Here is a 14878-nt window from a genome sequence, read left to right on the forward strand (position 1 = left end):
GAGAATCTCAATTTTGTCTCCAGAGACTTAGAAGAGAAAGACTTGAGCAGTAAAATTTTCCTCTGGGTTGGTCTCATGCACAGGAAGAATGATGTCATCCACGGGAGTTAAGTTATATGGATATGTACTTGAATTGATTTGTGAACTTGTGTTTGTTGTTGTGTGTATTGCTTGTGTGTTTAGGATGTGTGTAGGACTGCTGTTGCGAACCAAATTGCCCCTTGGGGACATTAAAGATTTTCTAATCTAATCTAATCTTTCACACATGCACCAGAAAATTGGGGGATTTCTGCCCCTGAAGTTTCCCAAAGTCTCCTGTTCACACTCGTCCCTCTCAGCATGAAGTCTACTCTCTGAATCGAAGGAGGGATGTTGTTGGGAGGGTCGTTATCACACTTACAGTGGTGGAAAAAAAGTTTTCAGACACCCTTAAAGTTTTACACAATCTCAAATATTGTCAGTAAATATTGTGGAAAAGTGTAATATTTGTGTTTCAAGCATTAGACAGACACAAACAAAGACAAATTATATTTTCTTTGTTAATTGTTTACAAGAAAAAATAACAAAACTAAATTCTTGACAGCTTCAATATGTCAGTTCTCAACATTGTCGGTATCAAAGTCAACAAATAACAGAGAATGTGTTCAAAACTGAACAAAAAATTAAATAAACCTGGATGTGACTTTACTAAAAGAAATTGGACTCGAAGACCTAAGAGTGATTCTTAATGCAATATTACACAAATGCATGGGGTGTCCGAAAACTTTTTTCCACCACTGTGTATCAATGCTACATGCTAACGGAAGTAAGTGCAGACGTCTTCTCTGTCCTCATCCTGAAAGTGATTCTTCTTCTTCAACCTCAGATGATTTTATTCGTCCCATTACGAGTTGCTTTTCCTGGTTTGCACCAGTTGCATGAAATAGGTGTCCCCACCCTGCATTAGCTTGAGGTTAATGCATTAATGAGGAACTAATCTTTCTTTTTACAGTACTGCTTTTTTAGTGTGATTTATCAATCAATCAATCTTTATTTGTATAGCGCCAAATCACAACAAACGTTATCTCAAGACGCTTTTACAAACATAGGAGGTCTAGACCACTCTATGTCAAATTATGAACAGAGACCCAACTTCAAGACAGGGTAAGACTCAGTCTGACCCCACCTTAATCCATCATGAGCATTGCACATTGCAGTATTTAGCTAGTTACAGTGGAGAGGAAAAACTTCCTTTTAACAGGCAGAAACCTCCAGCAGGACCAGACTAATGTTAGACAGCCATCTGCTGAGACCGAGTTGGGTCTTGAAAGAGGGATAGAGGGGAGTAAGAGAGATTTACCATTCTTGAAAACTCATATTTGCACACGCATCAGTCATGCATGAAATTTATTAATAATAATAATAATAATACATTTTATTTTGGGCGCCTTTCAGATCACCCAAGGTCACCTTACAGATCATAAAAGCATACATCATTAAAACATCATAAAAACAAACAAACAAAAAGTAATAAATAAAAACTAAAAACTAGTGAGGTGCAGAGAGTCCAGTTTAGAGTGAATATGCCAGTTTGAACAGGTGAGATTTGAGTTGGGATTTGAATGATGTTATTGAGTCCGACTGTCTTATGTGTGGAGGGGAGGGAGTTCCAGAGTCTGGGTGCTGAGCAGCTGAAGGCTCGGGCACCCATGGTACTGAGGCGTGATGGTGGAATCTTTAATAGTCCAGCAGAGGTTGAGCGGAGGGAGCGGGAGGGAGTGTATTCATGAAGGAGGTCTTGGAGGTAAGTGGGGGCCAGGTTAAATATATCATTGACCTAGCGTCATTACCATAGACTGTATAAAATATGAACGTAGTATCCGTGACGTCACCCATCTGTTTCTGAAGAGCTGTTTTGAGGCCAATCGTCGTCTGCAGCCATGTTGCTGCTGTAGAGCGAGTGTGACGTAAAGAGGCGGAGTTTGAGCCTCCTCGCCAACAGCTACAGTGTTCCCGTCTGTCAATCAAGTCAGCTGTGCCTCTCATTGGAAGACTTGTAATCTTAATATCTTCAAAATTACTGCGTTAGAAAAAAATTCACCCCCCCTCACAGTGTGTGCCGATCAAGAAATGATCTATCCAGGCTACACTCGTCTTTTGTACCAGACTGTAAACATGTTTATTAATGCTGTAAAGATCAGCTTTATTGAATTGGTGTGTATGTGGTTTCCAGTACTTCTGGAGCCAGCCTCAAGTGGGTCTTTAATGAACTGCAGTTTTTAGCACTTCTGCACTGGACTCATATTTTTAGACCGGAGGTTGCCGCTTGGTCATTACCTTAAAAAATCTGCTCCATAGCGCCGCCCTAGAGGTTTCAAATAACCCTCCCCATAGAGCTTTTTATCACCGACATGTATTCAAACTTCTATGCACATTTCTGAGATCAAGACCTACAAAAAATCCTCTTACACCCACATCCTACACCCAACAGGAAGTGCGCCACCTTGTGTTGCATGTCAAAATCGACCCCTAATTTAGTGATTCAAAGGGTTCCTGTTTGAATGAGCTCCTGATTAAACAGAAGAAATAACTGATCATGTATGAAAACATTTATATCATCCTAAATTATACTATTCTAGACTGTGACTCAAGCTAGCGTGTAACTTATCCAGTCTTGATGTTGGGTCTTTGTTAATAATAGAACATAGAGTCCGGTCTAGACCTGCTCTGTTTGGACAGAGTCTGAGGATAATGTTTGTTGGGATTATACAAATAAAGATTGATAAGTAAAGTTAACAAAGTTTTACATCATCTGGGTGTTCAGCGGTGCCTCAGTGTCCCCGCTGCTCACATGAATCACACCTTTTAAAAACCATCAACACGAGGCAGTGACATTTAAAAGTTAGCCCTTGATCTCCACCCGTCCACCTCCTGTGAGCCACACCACCCGGCCTGCTCTGAACTGATCTCTGATTCAAGCTGCTGAACTTTAAAACTCTTCCTTCGATGACTTCATGGTGAAACCAGAGCTCTCTTTTTAGAGTGTCATCGACTGCACGGCCTCCTGCGTCGCACGGAGACGTCAGAGGACTCTGTTTAAGTTTCCTTCTCTAGATCTTTATGTAATCACTGCTTTCTTCTCTTGCAGCTTCAAAACAGAGCAAGGACAGAACTTTAAAGAAATGTGCATTCAAATAAGAAACTCAGAGAACACAGCCGGACACAACACAACGATATGAAGGTACAGGAAGTAGCCGGATAGGTAGAAGGTACAACAGGATGACACAGGATGTTAGAACAGCAGAAAGGAGACAGAAGGAGGGTGAAAGAGAAGAAATAGAGTGGAAATCATGAATCATTCTCTTATATTATTAAATAAATATGGGTAAAAAGGTCAGGTTAGGAACTTGGTCTCCTCTCTCTGACAGGGCTTCGTGGTTGGAGGACTCTGGGAGTCGTGGGACCAGGTGCTGGGGTCGAGTCAGAGTTCAGCAGACTGAAGAGTGAGAGTTCCTTTTTAGGGAAGAGAGCAGATTTCCCTCTCTCTCTCTCTCTCTCTCTCTCTCTCTCTCTCTCTCTCTCTCTCTCTCTCTCTCTCTCTCTCTCTCTCTCTCCCTCCTGACGCTCCCATCAGTCAGCCCGACATGTGCTCGGCTGGACCCTGGCCACCTTCAGGGAGCGGGGGTGGGGGTGGGGGGGTCATCATCTGCTCTGCTGTTATTTACCCTAACACACACATGCAGACACACACACACACTCTCACACACACACACACACACACACACACACACACACACACACACACACACACATGTGATGGCAGCGACAGGCTTCATTCAGCTGAAACCTGTGCAGCAGCTGCTCCTCTGAGGAAGAGGAGGTGGTCACTCTCTCTCTCTCTCTCACTCTCTCTCTGTCTCTCTCTCTCTCAGTGTGCACACACACTCCTCAGACGCTCAGAGATCAGAGATGTGTGTGCTGCTCTAACGCTTCAGTGTTTGTTGCTCTTCAGTCGGAGGTAGAGAGGTGTGTGTGTGACTCTGAGGATATTACCTCACAGAGAGAGAAGCTGTGATTCAAACTTTGCTCCTGCTGTCTCTTATCTGGGCCGGTTTTTTCAGTCCGGGTGCAGAGGGGAAGTTTTGACAGCCAGAGAGAGAGAGAGAGAGAGAGAGAGAGAGAGAGTGAGAGAAAGTTGAGAGGTGGTGACTTCATCCTCTATCCTAACCAGCCCTCCTCTTTCCCCCTCCTTCCTCCTTTCTTTCCCTCCTCGCCCTGCTCCGTCAGGCAGCATGCCAGCAGTCTTCCTCTTGCTGCGCTCCCTGCTTATCAGGCTCTTCAGTAGCAGACTGGCCGGCTCGGTGGCTCAGTTCCTCCGGAGAACCCTCTCAACGGGCGCTGCCCACCTCGGCACAGCCCTGCGCCACATCTGGGACCGGGTCCGATCCCAGGAGTCCAAGGAAGCCGTCCTGGGCTGCGTGCTGTGCATTCTCAACATGCACAAGAAGGTGGAGAACTGAGCTCAGCTCTGTGCTCACCCTCTTTGCTGGTCTGGACTCTGCAGAGAGAGAGAGAGAGGACCGGACACTCTGAGGGATGTGAGACTCTGTCTGGACTTTGATTTGTGTTGATTCTGAACTCTGGAAATGTCTGAGAGCATCGTGAGGAAGGTCCAGCCCTTCACCATCGGGACGCGGCTCTCGGTCCCGGCTGTGCCAAAGTGTCAGGACTTTACGCAGAGCTTCCTCCAGAGCCAGAGTCTGGATAACTGCAACCTCCAGCACAACCTGAACTCGCTCTACCTCAGCCGGTCTCAGGTCTGCGCGCACCTCGTCTCGCCCATCGTGAAACCGGCTTCTCCCATCAAGCAGGACCAGGAGGACATGGCGGCAGAGGACCAGCTGAACCAGAACGTCTCCCTTCTTCCGTCTGCCGTCTCCAGATCCATCAAGAAGATCACGATCTCTGGGAGCAGGGAAAGATCAGAGAACAAGGTGTCTGCTGGACCTGCACGGTGCTTGATCAGGGGGTCTGAGAACAACAACAACAACAACAACGTCAGCAGCTCGTCGGATCCTCAGCTGCCCAGGATCGTAGGAGTGAGCTGTGAGAGCAAACCCAGCTCTCAGTTTAAGGTAGGGATCGCTTGAAACATATAGATCTGATAGACACGGACGCCTCAGCATCCAAGAGAGGATCAGTCATCACACAGGGAGGGATGTTTAAAGTAAGACGCTGTTAAACACACTGTAGACGAGCAGTATGAAAAACACTGACTGCATCTTTAAAGTCATTCCTGCATCAGACAATCATTTCCTGTTTTTGTTATAGTAATACTTCTCTCTATAAATGGAGTTAGGGATCAAAAGCAGATTCAGATATTTGATTTTAAAGCTGAAATATGCATGTTTTTGCATGCTGCTGTGATTCTAAGTCCTTTAAAGCTTTTAAAGTCTTACTCCTGGATTATTCTGAGCACTAAAGTCTCATTTTTACTCTTTTTCTTTAAGGTTTTATTGAAAAAAGAAAGCAGTGATGGATTTCAGCCGACGCAGGGACAAACTAGAGTGACCCTGAACGGAGACGATCCTGAGCAGCGGGTAGGATGCCTGATATCTAACATTCTTTATCTTTAAATTAAAAGTTTATAAGTTTTATATTCAACCTAAAGTGAGAGGCTTTGTTGTTAATAAAGCAGTTTGTGCATGCTTCATGAAACAGATGTGTTGCTGTGAAGCTGTGGAGTCATGGAGGTGATGAGGTCATGCTCCGTGTCGGCCAAACTGAGCAAACTTTATTAAATCAGAGGTTAACTCACAGAGAGGTGGAGAGAGCAGCGTGTCTTTGAACGCCTCACACAGCCTGTTGTTCCAGAGTGAAGAAGAGGACGGCGTGTGTTGTTTAGAGTCAGGAGTCGTGAGTGGGTGTGAGAGAGACTCTCTGGAAAACATGAGGTCAGGGATGGTGTTAAGAGAAGCCTCGTGTTGGAGCGTCAGACAGGATAACACTGACAGCAGCGGCCTCATTTCCCCTCTCAGAGAGAAACACGCTTCTACTTCACCTTCGACTCTCCTCCACCTTAATGCTTCCTTTAAACAGTGATGGTGTGTTTACCTGTGCAGACTGAGCATGATCCTTTAAAACACACATGAGCGTCTCTGTGCAGCTTCCTTCATGAGCACAGATGTTTCCTGACTGCATTAGCCCACAGTGTTCATCTCAACTCAGAGCGACCTTTAGTGACTCTGCAGGTTTAAATAAAGGTGTTACTGACCTGACACATCCTCTCTTTGTGTCTGTGTAGCTTCACCTGTTGTTTAGACTTCCATTAAAAAGTGTCAATGCTGCTAAACGCTGACTCCGTCTCCTCTTGTGTTTTTCACTCACGCAGGTTTCAGCTCCTGAATCTCAGAGGAAGGAGCCTCAGAGGAGAGAGAGTCACCTGCACACGCAGAGCGAAGCTTCAGCAGCTGTTTCATCTCAGAGTGACTTCTTCACTCAGCGCAACTCGCTCTTCAACAAAGAGGTGCAGCAGGTAAGACAAATACCAGATTCACTCTGGAGCAGTAGAAGTGTTTGTGGTGAGTTTCCTGCAGAGACAGTTTAGAGTCCAGGCTGGAATACATCACAGCTGAAGTATGAGCCTGTTTTTAAAACAGGATTCCAGTGTGTCTGTTCCCATAGCAGTTTATACCTATAGCAGTCTGAGCCTATATCAGTCTAAGCCTACAGCAGTCTAAGCCTATAGCAGTCTAAGCCTATATCAGTCTAAGCCTATATCAGTCTAAGCCTACAGCAGTCTAAGCCTATAGCAGTCTAAGCCTATATCAGTCTAAGCCTATATCAGTCTAAGCCTACAGCAGTCTAAGCCTATAGCAGTCTGAGCCTATAACAGTCTAAGCCTATAGCAGTCTGAGCCTATAGCAGTCTAAGCCTATAGCAGTATGAGGCTATAGCAGTCTAAGCCTATAGCAGTCTGAGCCTATAGCAGTCTAAGCCCATAGCAGTCTAAGCCTATAGCAGTCTGAGCCTATAGCAGTCTAAGCCTATAGCAGTATGAGGCTATAGCAGTCTAAGCCCATAGCAGTCTAAGCCTATAGCAGTCTGAGCCTATAAAAGTCTAAGCCTATAGCAGTCTAAGCCTAAAGCAGTCTGAGCCTATAGTAGTCTAAACTTTCGCACTATAAGCCTATAGCAGTCTAAGCCTATAGCAGTCTGAGCCTTTAGCAGTCTGAGTCTATAGCAGTCTAAGCCTATAACAGTCTAAACTTATAGCAGTCTAAGCCTATATCACTCTAACTTATAGCAGTCTAAGCCTATAGCAGTCTGAGCCTGTAGCAGTCTGAGCCTATAGCAGTCTGAGCCTATAGCAGTCTACGCCCATAGCAGTCTGAGCATATAGCAGTCTGAGCCTATAGCAGTCTGAGCCTATAGCAGTCTAAACCTATAGCAGTCTGAACCTATAGCAGTCTAAGCCTATAGCAGTCTGAGCCTATAGCAGTCTGAGCCAATAGAAGTCTGAGTCTGTAGCAGTCTGAGCCTATAGCGGTCTAAGCTTATAGCAGTCTCAGCCTTTAGCACTCTAAACTGATAGCAGTCTAAGCCTATAGTAGTCTGAGCCTATAGCAGTCTAAGCCTATAACATCCTGAGCCTATAGCATTCTAAGCCTATAGCAGTCTGAGCCTTTAGCAGTCTAAGTCTATAGCAGCATAACTAAGATCTGGTCTAAGCCTGATCCAGCTCTAACTATAAGCTTTATCAAAAAGGAAAGTTTGAAGCCTACTCTTAAAAGTAGAGAGGGTGTCTGCCTCCCGGACCCTGACTGGTGGATGATTCCAAAGGAGAGGGGCCTGATAACTGAAGGCTCTACCTCCCATACTACTTTTAGAGACTTTAGGTACGATGAGCAGGCCTGCATGTTGGGAGCGTAGTGTTCTAGAGGGGTAATAGGGCACTATGAGCTCTTTAAGATATGAAGGTGTCTGATCATTAAGAGCTTTGTAGGTCAGAAGAAGGATTTTAAATTCTAGTCTAGGTTTTATGGGGAGGCAGTGTAGAGAGATTTGCTCTCTCTTCCTACGTGGAGATATTTGTGTTTTTGAATGTTGGAGGTAAAAGCAGATACCTGCCTCCATCACTCCAGAGCTTGAACTCCATCTGCTCAAAACTCTGGCTTCACTTTTTCCACTTTGTGTTTCCTCATGTTTGGAAACTCCTCAAATGTTCGAGGATGGTGAACATTTTTCCGACCCGCTCGTCCAGAACACGCAGGCCATGTTTCAAATCATTGCAAAATTAATCCACATTAATCTGAGCCTCTCATCTCCTCTCATGTAAATAATGCTGAAAGACAAGAAGCTGGAGCGGCTTTATCTGAAACGCAGAGAGCTCCACTGACGAGATGAGATCAGAGAGGAAGCTGCCTGTCGCATGACCCGAAGAGGAGGAGGAGGAGGAGGAGGAGGAGGAGGAGGAGGAGAAAATATGAACTGGTTCTTATTCTGTCCGGAGAACTGTGCGAGCTGTGTTCTGCAGAGAGCAGAGGGAGGGGAAGCCGCCACAAGTGAAGCAATTATTTAGGGATGAGATCATTGTTTGGCTCCGTCTCTTCACGCCTATGGCCCGGAGAGGCTCAGCCAAGCAGCACAACTGGCTGCGTTATCTCATCGCTGCGTCCCCCCCGACGCACCGGGACATTTTTCTCAGAGTTCGGCTCGGGGACATTTTGTCCTGCTTGTTTTCTCCACATGATAAACTGCTTTCTTCCAGTTGTAGGAATTAATTTTGAACGTGTGAGCTGAAGGAAATGTCTGATGTATGTGTTGAGAACAGGCCTGCAGCACGTCGTTAATGTTAACAAGCTGAGCAGCCCCTCTGCTCTTAAGTGGAGCTCACGTATCGGTTCCTTTAGGGGGAACCAGCTCAGTGTTTGACTCTAAACAGCCCGAGGCCAGAGAACCTGGGGACCTGCTTGTTTTACAGCGACTCGGTCGACTGCTATCGCTGATGAAAAAGTGTTTTTACACGGCGGTGAAGTGGAAGTGAGCTTTCCAGAGAGAGGCTTTTAAAAGGCCTCTGATGTTTCAGGCTCGGGGAGCAAAGCAGGTCAGCACATGGAGACGCTGCACGGCTGCACGGCTGCACTGCTGCACCGAGAGCCATCTGCTCTGCAAAACATCTCTCCTTTCAGCAGCTCGTTTCCATGATAGAGAGCTCCACTCCCACAGTCACTCAGGGCCGAGTTACAGGAGGGGAGAGAATCCTGCTTTGTCTTTAACGTGTTATCAAGTGTCAACATGTCTGAGCCACGTCTTTGTTTTTAAGTCAGATGACTCTTTGAAGCTGGAGAGACGAGCCCCTCCATCAGACTCTCTCTGAAGCTGACTCTCGCCCTCGTTTGTTTTCAGCTCTCAGATTGAAATCACAAAGTTGACCTTGGTCTGTTTTGGCTGCTCGCTTTGTTCCTCTCTGCACAGACTTTTTAAAAAGCAAGCGATACGATCTGAGCGGCATTCATCAGCCGTTGATAAACGGACGATTGTTGTGCAGCGCAGACAGGAAGAAACAAGCGAATCGTAGACTTCCTGTGTGAGGTCATTACAGCGATGGAGATAGGAAGCTCTCTTTTCCGTCTGTCGGAGCAGAAATACCTCGTCTGCTCTGGGGGGTCGTAAAGTTAACGACCTGCCGCTCTGAGATTAAGACGTGATGTCACCTCTCCTCTGCAGAGTCTGTCTTCATACTGAAGCTGCGATGCTTTGATGTAACGTGCTAATGACTTAAAGCATGCTGAACTGTTATTCAACGTTCTGCAGAAAATACAAACGCTCTGTTTCCATCAGAGTGACTCACGAGTCCGCTCAGACGAGAGGAAGCTGATGCATTAATCCGTTTGTGGCTCGATTCAGAAAACAAACATGCACTTTGTGACTCCGACCACCTGGTGTGCAGATCCTCAGCAACGCCAAGACAAACTTCTTCTCTCTGCAAGAGAACAAAGCGTCCGAGTTACTCAGAGTCAGAGGAGGAAGTGTGTGTTGGCTCTCCTGATCAGCAGAAGAAGACCGTGACCAACACCTCCGAGGATCGTTCAGTCACGCTGAGAATATCTCACACCCCTGAACTCCACGGTGGACCAGCTCTGAGTGGACCTTTCATGCAAACACTGCAGCTTTACCTTTCTGAGTAAATAATAAATCAGCTGGCTGCAAAGACTGATAAATAAAGAACTCATGTTAATGTTGATGTTTCATTAGATCAGGTCCATCAGGTTACATACGAACCGGCCCTCTAATTGTTTACACAATAAATACCATAAAGCATGTCAGAAAATATTCAACACGTTCTCATGAGAAACGTTACCTCTCGTTATGTTGAAGCAGCCAATCAGAGCAGCCGTCAGCTCGTCCTGCAAGACAGGTACGCAGTGGAGGAAGATCTTTGTTGTTTTATTATTGATGCATGTAAATCTGTAGGAGGCATCTGTTTATGGAACTATGAAGAGAGAGCATGTCTCTAAAAGTAGTATGGGAGGTAGAGCCTTCAGTTATCAGGCACCTCTCCTTTGGAATCATCTACCAGTCAGGGTCCGGGAAGCAGACACCCTCTCTACTTTTAAGAGTCGGCTTCAAACTTTCCTTTTTGATAAAGCTTATAGTTAGAGCTGGATCAGGCTTGGACCAGCTCTTAGTTATGCTGCTATAGGCTTAGACTGACACACTGGGATCCTGTCTTTCCCTCTCTCTCCTCTCTCTGCCTGTCTCTTACTTTAACTCTTCCTGTCCCATTAAAGTTACTAACCATAGACCTTTCTGGAGTCCCTGAGCTCCCTTGTCTCGTAGGTTCCTCTGGATCTCCTCTCTCCTCATCTCCTCATCTCCTCTCTCCTTAGATTCTCTCTCCTCAGCTCCTCTCTCATTGTCTCCTCTCTCATTGTCTCTTCTCTCCTTATCGCCTCTCTCCTTATCTCCTCTCTCCTTATCTCCTTTCTCTTTAGATGCTCTCTCCTCAGCTCCTCTCTCCTTATCTCCTCTCTCCTTATCTCCTCTTTCCTTATCTCCTCTTCCCTTATCTCCTCTCTCCTTATCTCCTCTCTCTCCTTATCTCCTCTCTCCTTATCTCCTCTCTCCTTAGATTCTCTCTCCTCAGCTCCTCTCTCATTCTCTTCTCTCCTTATCGCCTCTCTCCTTATCTCCTCTCTCCTTATCTCCTTTCTCTTTAGATGCTCTCTCCTCAGCTCCTCTATCCTTATCTCCTCTCTCCTTATCTCCTCTTTCCTTATCGCCTCTCTCTTTATCTCCTCTCTCCTTATCTCCTTTCTCTTTAGATGCTCTCTCCTCAGCTCCTCTCTCCTTATCTCCTCTTTCCTTATCTCCTCTCTCCTTATCTCCTCTCTCTCCTTAGCTCCTCTCTCCTTGTCTCTTACTGTAACTCTTCCTGTCCCATTAAAGTTCCTAACCATAGACCTTTCTGGAGTCCCTGAGCTCCCTTGTCTCGTAGGTTCCTCTGGATCTCTGCTGCTGTGGACGTGCCAGACTCCAGCTGCTACAACTACTACTATTCGTCTCCCCACTATCATCTCTCTCTCTCTTCATCTCCCTCTATCTGTCATCGTTCAATGAAGTTATTTGTGCATTGATTTATTTTGAGTCTTTTGCTAATGAACAGAAAAAAGTTCACAGACTTTGTTGATTGATGAAAGCTTGCTAAGTCTCAGTGACATTTTTCCAACCCCACCCTCCTCAAAATCATTGATTTCTTTTATCATTTCGTGCACCAAAGCTTAATTTATCTCACAGTTTTCACTCGAGTGGTTTAAGAGTCAAACTGAATAAAAGTGTGGATATAAAAACATCATCCCTTGCTGCTTTCAAGATTAAAAAGCTGTGTCCATGACAGATTAAAGATCCTAAGGATAAGTCAGTGTGCATCCCCTCCAGGTCGTGTCTGCAGCATCTTTTCAACATGTCCCTCTGTGTTTGTGACGCAGGCTGAGTCCTGGATCAAAGGGAAGCTGCAGGACCTGAAGGACGGCTGCAACATTCAGCGCTGCCCCCTGCAGGACTGGGAGGAGGCCTCGCAGACGCTCCAGAGAGACCTCAAAGACTTCGAGAACACCTTGATCCAGCTCAACCAGGTGAGGAAGAGAGTCAGCATGGAGGCAGACTTTTACTGAACAGCACATGGCTGATAGTTATCCTCTGACAGCCTGATCCAAGCTGAGGACTCACTTTAATGTCTCTGTGATTCAAAGATGGGCGAGCAGCTGGTCTGTAAGCTGAACCCGTCCTCTGAGCTGGTGAGGAAGCAGCTCGGACAGCTCAGGGACCAGTGGCACACGCTGAAACAGACCGCCGCCAACCAGACCCGGGCGCTGGGTGGAGCCAAAAACCTGCAGGAGTTCAACAGGAAGGTGGACAAACTGGAGGCGTGGATTAAAGAGAAGGTAACAACGATCAGCTCTTCTTCTTCTTCTGCAGTATCAGGAGTCAAAGTGGGTCCACATGCATCAGGAGGTTTGACTATTTTACAAACACAGTGTTGCTGAAGGAGTGAGAGGAACATTTGCAGTGTTACTTTGCAACAATCCTGCAGGATAAGATAAGATAAGAAAAGATACTCCTTTATGTGTCCCACAACGGGGGAATTCATGGAGTTACAGCAGCAAACAACAATGTGTACAGTAAAAGAATTTATAGAAAAATAAATGTCCATCAGAGACGACAGCTTGGCCATAATCCTCCTATCAGCCACCACCTCCACAGGGTCCAGGACTGAGCTGGTCTTCTTCATCAGTGTGTTCAGTCTTGCTCTCCTGTATCCTGTCCGCCCACAGCAGGTGAAATCCTTCCAATGTGGCGTTGGTGTCCGGTGTTAGCTCTGTTAGCATGATGCTACTCTGCCAGTATTCCCTCTGGTGCTGGGTTAGCTGGTCCACCTTATCCTAGATAGATCTTACATTCCCCATAAGGACAGGTCCATGTCATCTTTTTTAGCTTGCACCTCAGTACCAGCACGTCATCCTTGCCTCCTTCTCCTCAGCTCGCAAGGAAAGTCATTATTTTAATGTTGACAGCATGGTGCAATAAATCAGAACTCTGTATTATTTATTTTAAGGCATGTTTCTTTGAATGTAACCTCTGTGCATGGTTCAGTGAAGCATTGGATATATGGAGAAAAGTGTAGACCCCAAATATGAGACTAGTCCACTTTTCCACATGCACTATAAAAGGGGGAAAAACCTGTCCTACATTCGGACCAATTTGGTATATATTCCTGCTGGACGGTTTGGCTGATGGTATCTCTATATGTCAGACAACGGCATGTGAAACCGGTCCAACATACATAACATACATAACACTAGAGTTTACAGTAGCCAGTATTTGCTGGCTAACGTAAACTCTGCTGGGGTGTAGAAATCAGCTCAGTGAGGAACAGTTCTAATAATAACAACTGAAAAATATAGTATGGTAAGGGTGCTAGTGCAATGTGGATTGACCAACTCAATGGGCTGTCTGCAAGGACAGAGGACGATGAGACGAGCTTCCAGTCCAAAGAATATTTATTATAACTGTTTCAACTGGTTTCGTCTGTTGGAAATGATCAAACAAAGGTACATAAATCATGATAGTTATTCCTTCCAACAAACTTAACAACTGTAAATAAGGCAAACTAAGACACTACACACTTTAAACAAAGGAAAACTCACAGCTCAAAGACACAGTTGCTCATGTTGTGGAGATAGAGGTTATACGGCCAGCAGCCAGCTCCATTGTTCTCACAAAAGGTGGCTGCTGGCTGTCCTTTATGAGCTCTGGAGCTCCTCCCACTCAGGCAGCAGGTGAGCAGGCCAGGGAGAGCTGAAGAGGAGGGGGGATTTTCTACAATAATAATAATAACTTTATTTATAAAGCACCTTTAAAAACACATATTTGTAAAACTGTGGAATTAAACAGAGAATGCAGCTTGCAACAGGTCAGTTTTGAGTTTTGATTTGAAGAGGGGTAGTGAGTCAATATTTCTGATGTCTGGTGGGAGTGAGTTCCAGAGTTTTGAGAGCAGAGCTTTCAGTCGCTCTGCTCCCCATGGTGCTGAGACGGGCAGAGGGCACAGACAGGTGGAGGGTAGGAGGAAGACCTGAGGGAGCGAGAGGAGGCGAGGTTGTGGATGGCCTTGAATGTATACAGGAGGATTTTGAAGGTGATTCTGAATTTGACCGGGAGCCAGTGAAGCTGCTGGAGGACGGGGGGTGATGTGGTGAAAGGAGAGGAGGGGGGTTCTAGTGATGATGCGGTGCTGCAGAATTCTGGACCAGTTGAAGCTTATGGAGGGATTTGTTAGGGGCACCGAAGAGGAGTGAGGTACACTAATTGATGCAAGGAGGTGACGAGGCTGTGGCCCAGGATAGCAGAGGTGTAAAATTAAAGACAGTTAATTGGTTATCTTCTTGTTTTCATCCAGTCCTTTATAAAACATGTCAGTCGCTCTCTGTTGAGCAGTAAAGAAGCTGGAGAAGCTTCAGGGTCACTTTAGTTCCCCTGAGTTCATCAGAAAGCAGAGCCGCTGAGCTTCTTCTCAGACCGGTTCCTGTGAGGTTCTCCTGTCCTTCCTGTGATGTGGTTTCTTCTAACTCAAAGTTAAACCCTCCTCTTCTTCCTCCTCTATTTGGACGTGTGTCTCTGCTCCTTAAAGCCTCTCTCTGTGACTCTTCCTCTTCACACCAGCATCAGTTAGCAGAGCAGCAGATTGAAGCTGACAGACCGCTCTAATCAGCAGCTGTCAAGCTAACGTGAAACTCTAATGGAGGGAAATTAGCTCCGTGTCCTGAAGACATCTCTTGTTTGTATATTGTTCCTGCTGTAAAACATCTGCCTGTCATTATCAGAACGCGATGGAGTG

At 45.8% G+C, this 14878-nt stretch overlaps 2 protein-coding genes across 2 annotated transcripts in view; both read left to right on the forward strand.

Moving 5' to 3' along the window:
* The first annotated feature begins 4271 nt into the window (after nucleotides 1-4271).
* LOC117811971 (protein myomixer-like) lies at nucleotides 4272-4499 on the forward strand. The gene has a single exon (XM_034682481.1). It carries the CDS (start codon nucleotides 4272-4274, stop codon nucleotides 4497-4499), a length of 228 nt encoding a protein of 75 aa, XP_034538372.1.
* LOC117811970 overlaps nucleotides 4316-14878 on the forward strand; it is a 57412-nt gene continuing 46849 nt past the window's right edge. Inside the window, exons 1-5 of the mRNA XM_034682479.1 lie at nucleotides 4316-5114; nucleotides 5490-5579; nucleotides 6371-6514; nucleotides 11970-12116; nucleotides 12234-12425. Coding sequence (XP_034538370.1) covers nucleotides 4626-5114; nucleotides 5490-5579; nucleotides 6371-6514; nucleotides 11970-12116; nucleotides 12234-12425 — 1062 coding nt within the window. The 5' untranslated portion in view covers nucleotides 4316-4625. The remainder of the gene's footprint in view (nucleotides 5115-5489; nucleotides 5580-6370; nucleotides 6515-11969; nucleotides 12117-12233; nucleotides 12426-14878) is intronic.

Source organism: Notolabrus celidotus, chromosome 4 (assembly GCF_009762535.1).
Source record: "Notolabrus celidotus isolate fNotCel1 chromosome 4, fNotCel1.pri, whole genome shotgun sequence".
NCBI lineage: Eukaryota > Metazoa > Chordata > Actinopteri > Labriformes > Labridae > Notolabrus > Notolabrus celidotus.

What these genes read in the sequence shown, in the direction of transcription:
- LOC117811971 (XM_034682481.1), top strand. Translation starts at nt 4,272, where the DNA reads ATGCCAGCAGTCTTCCTCTTGCTGCGCTCCCTGCTTATCAGGCTCTTC.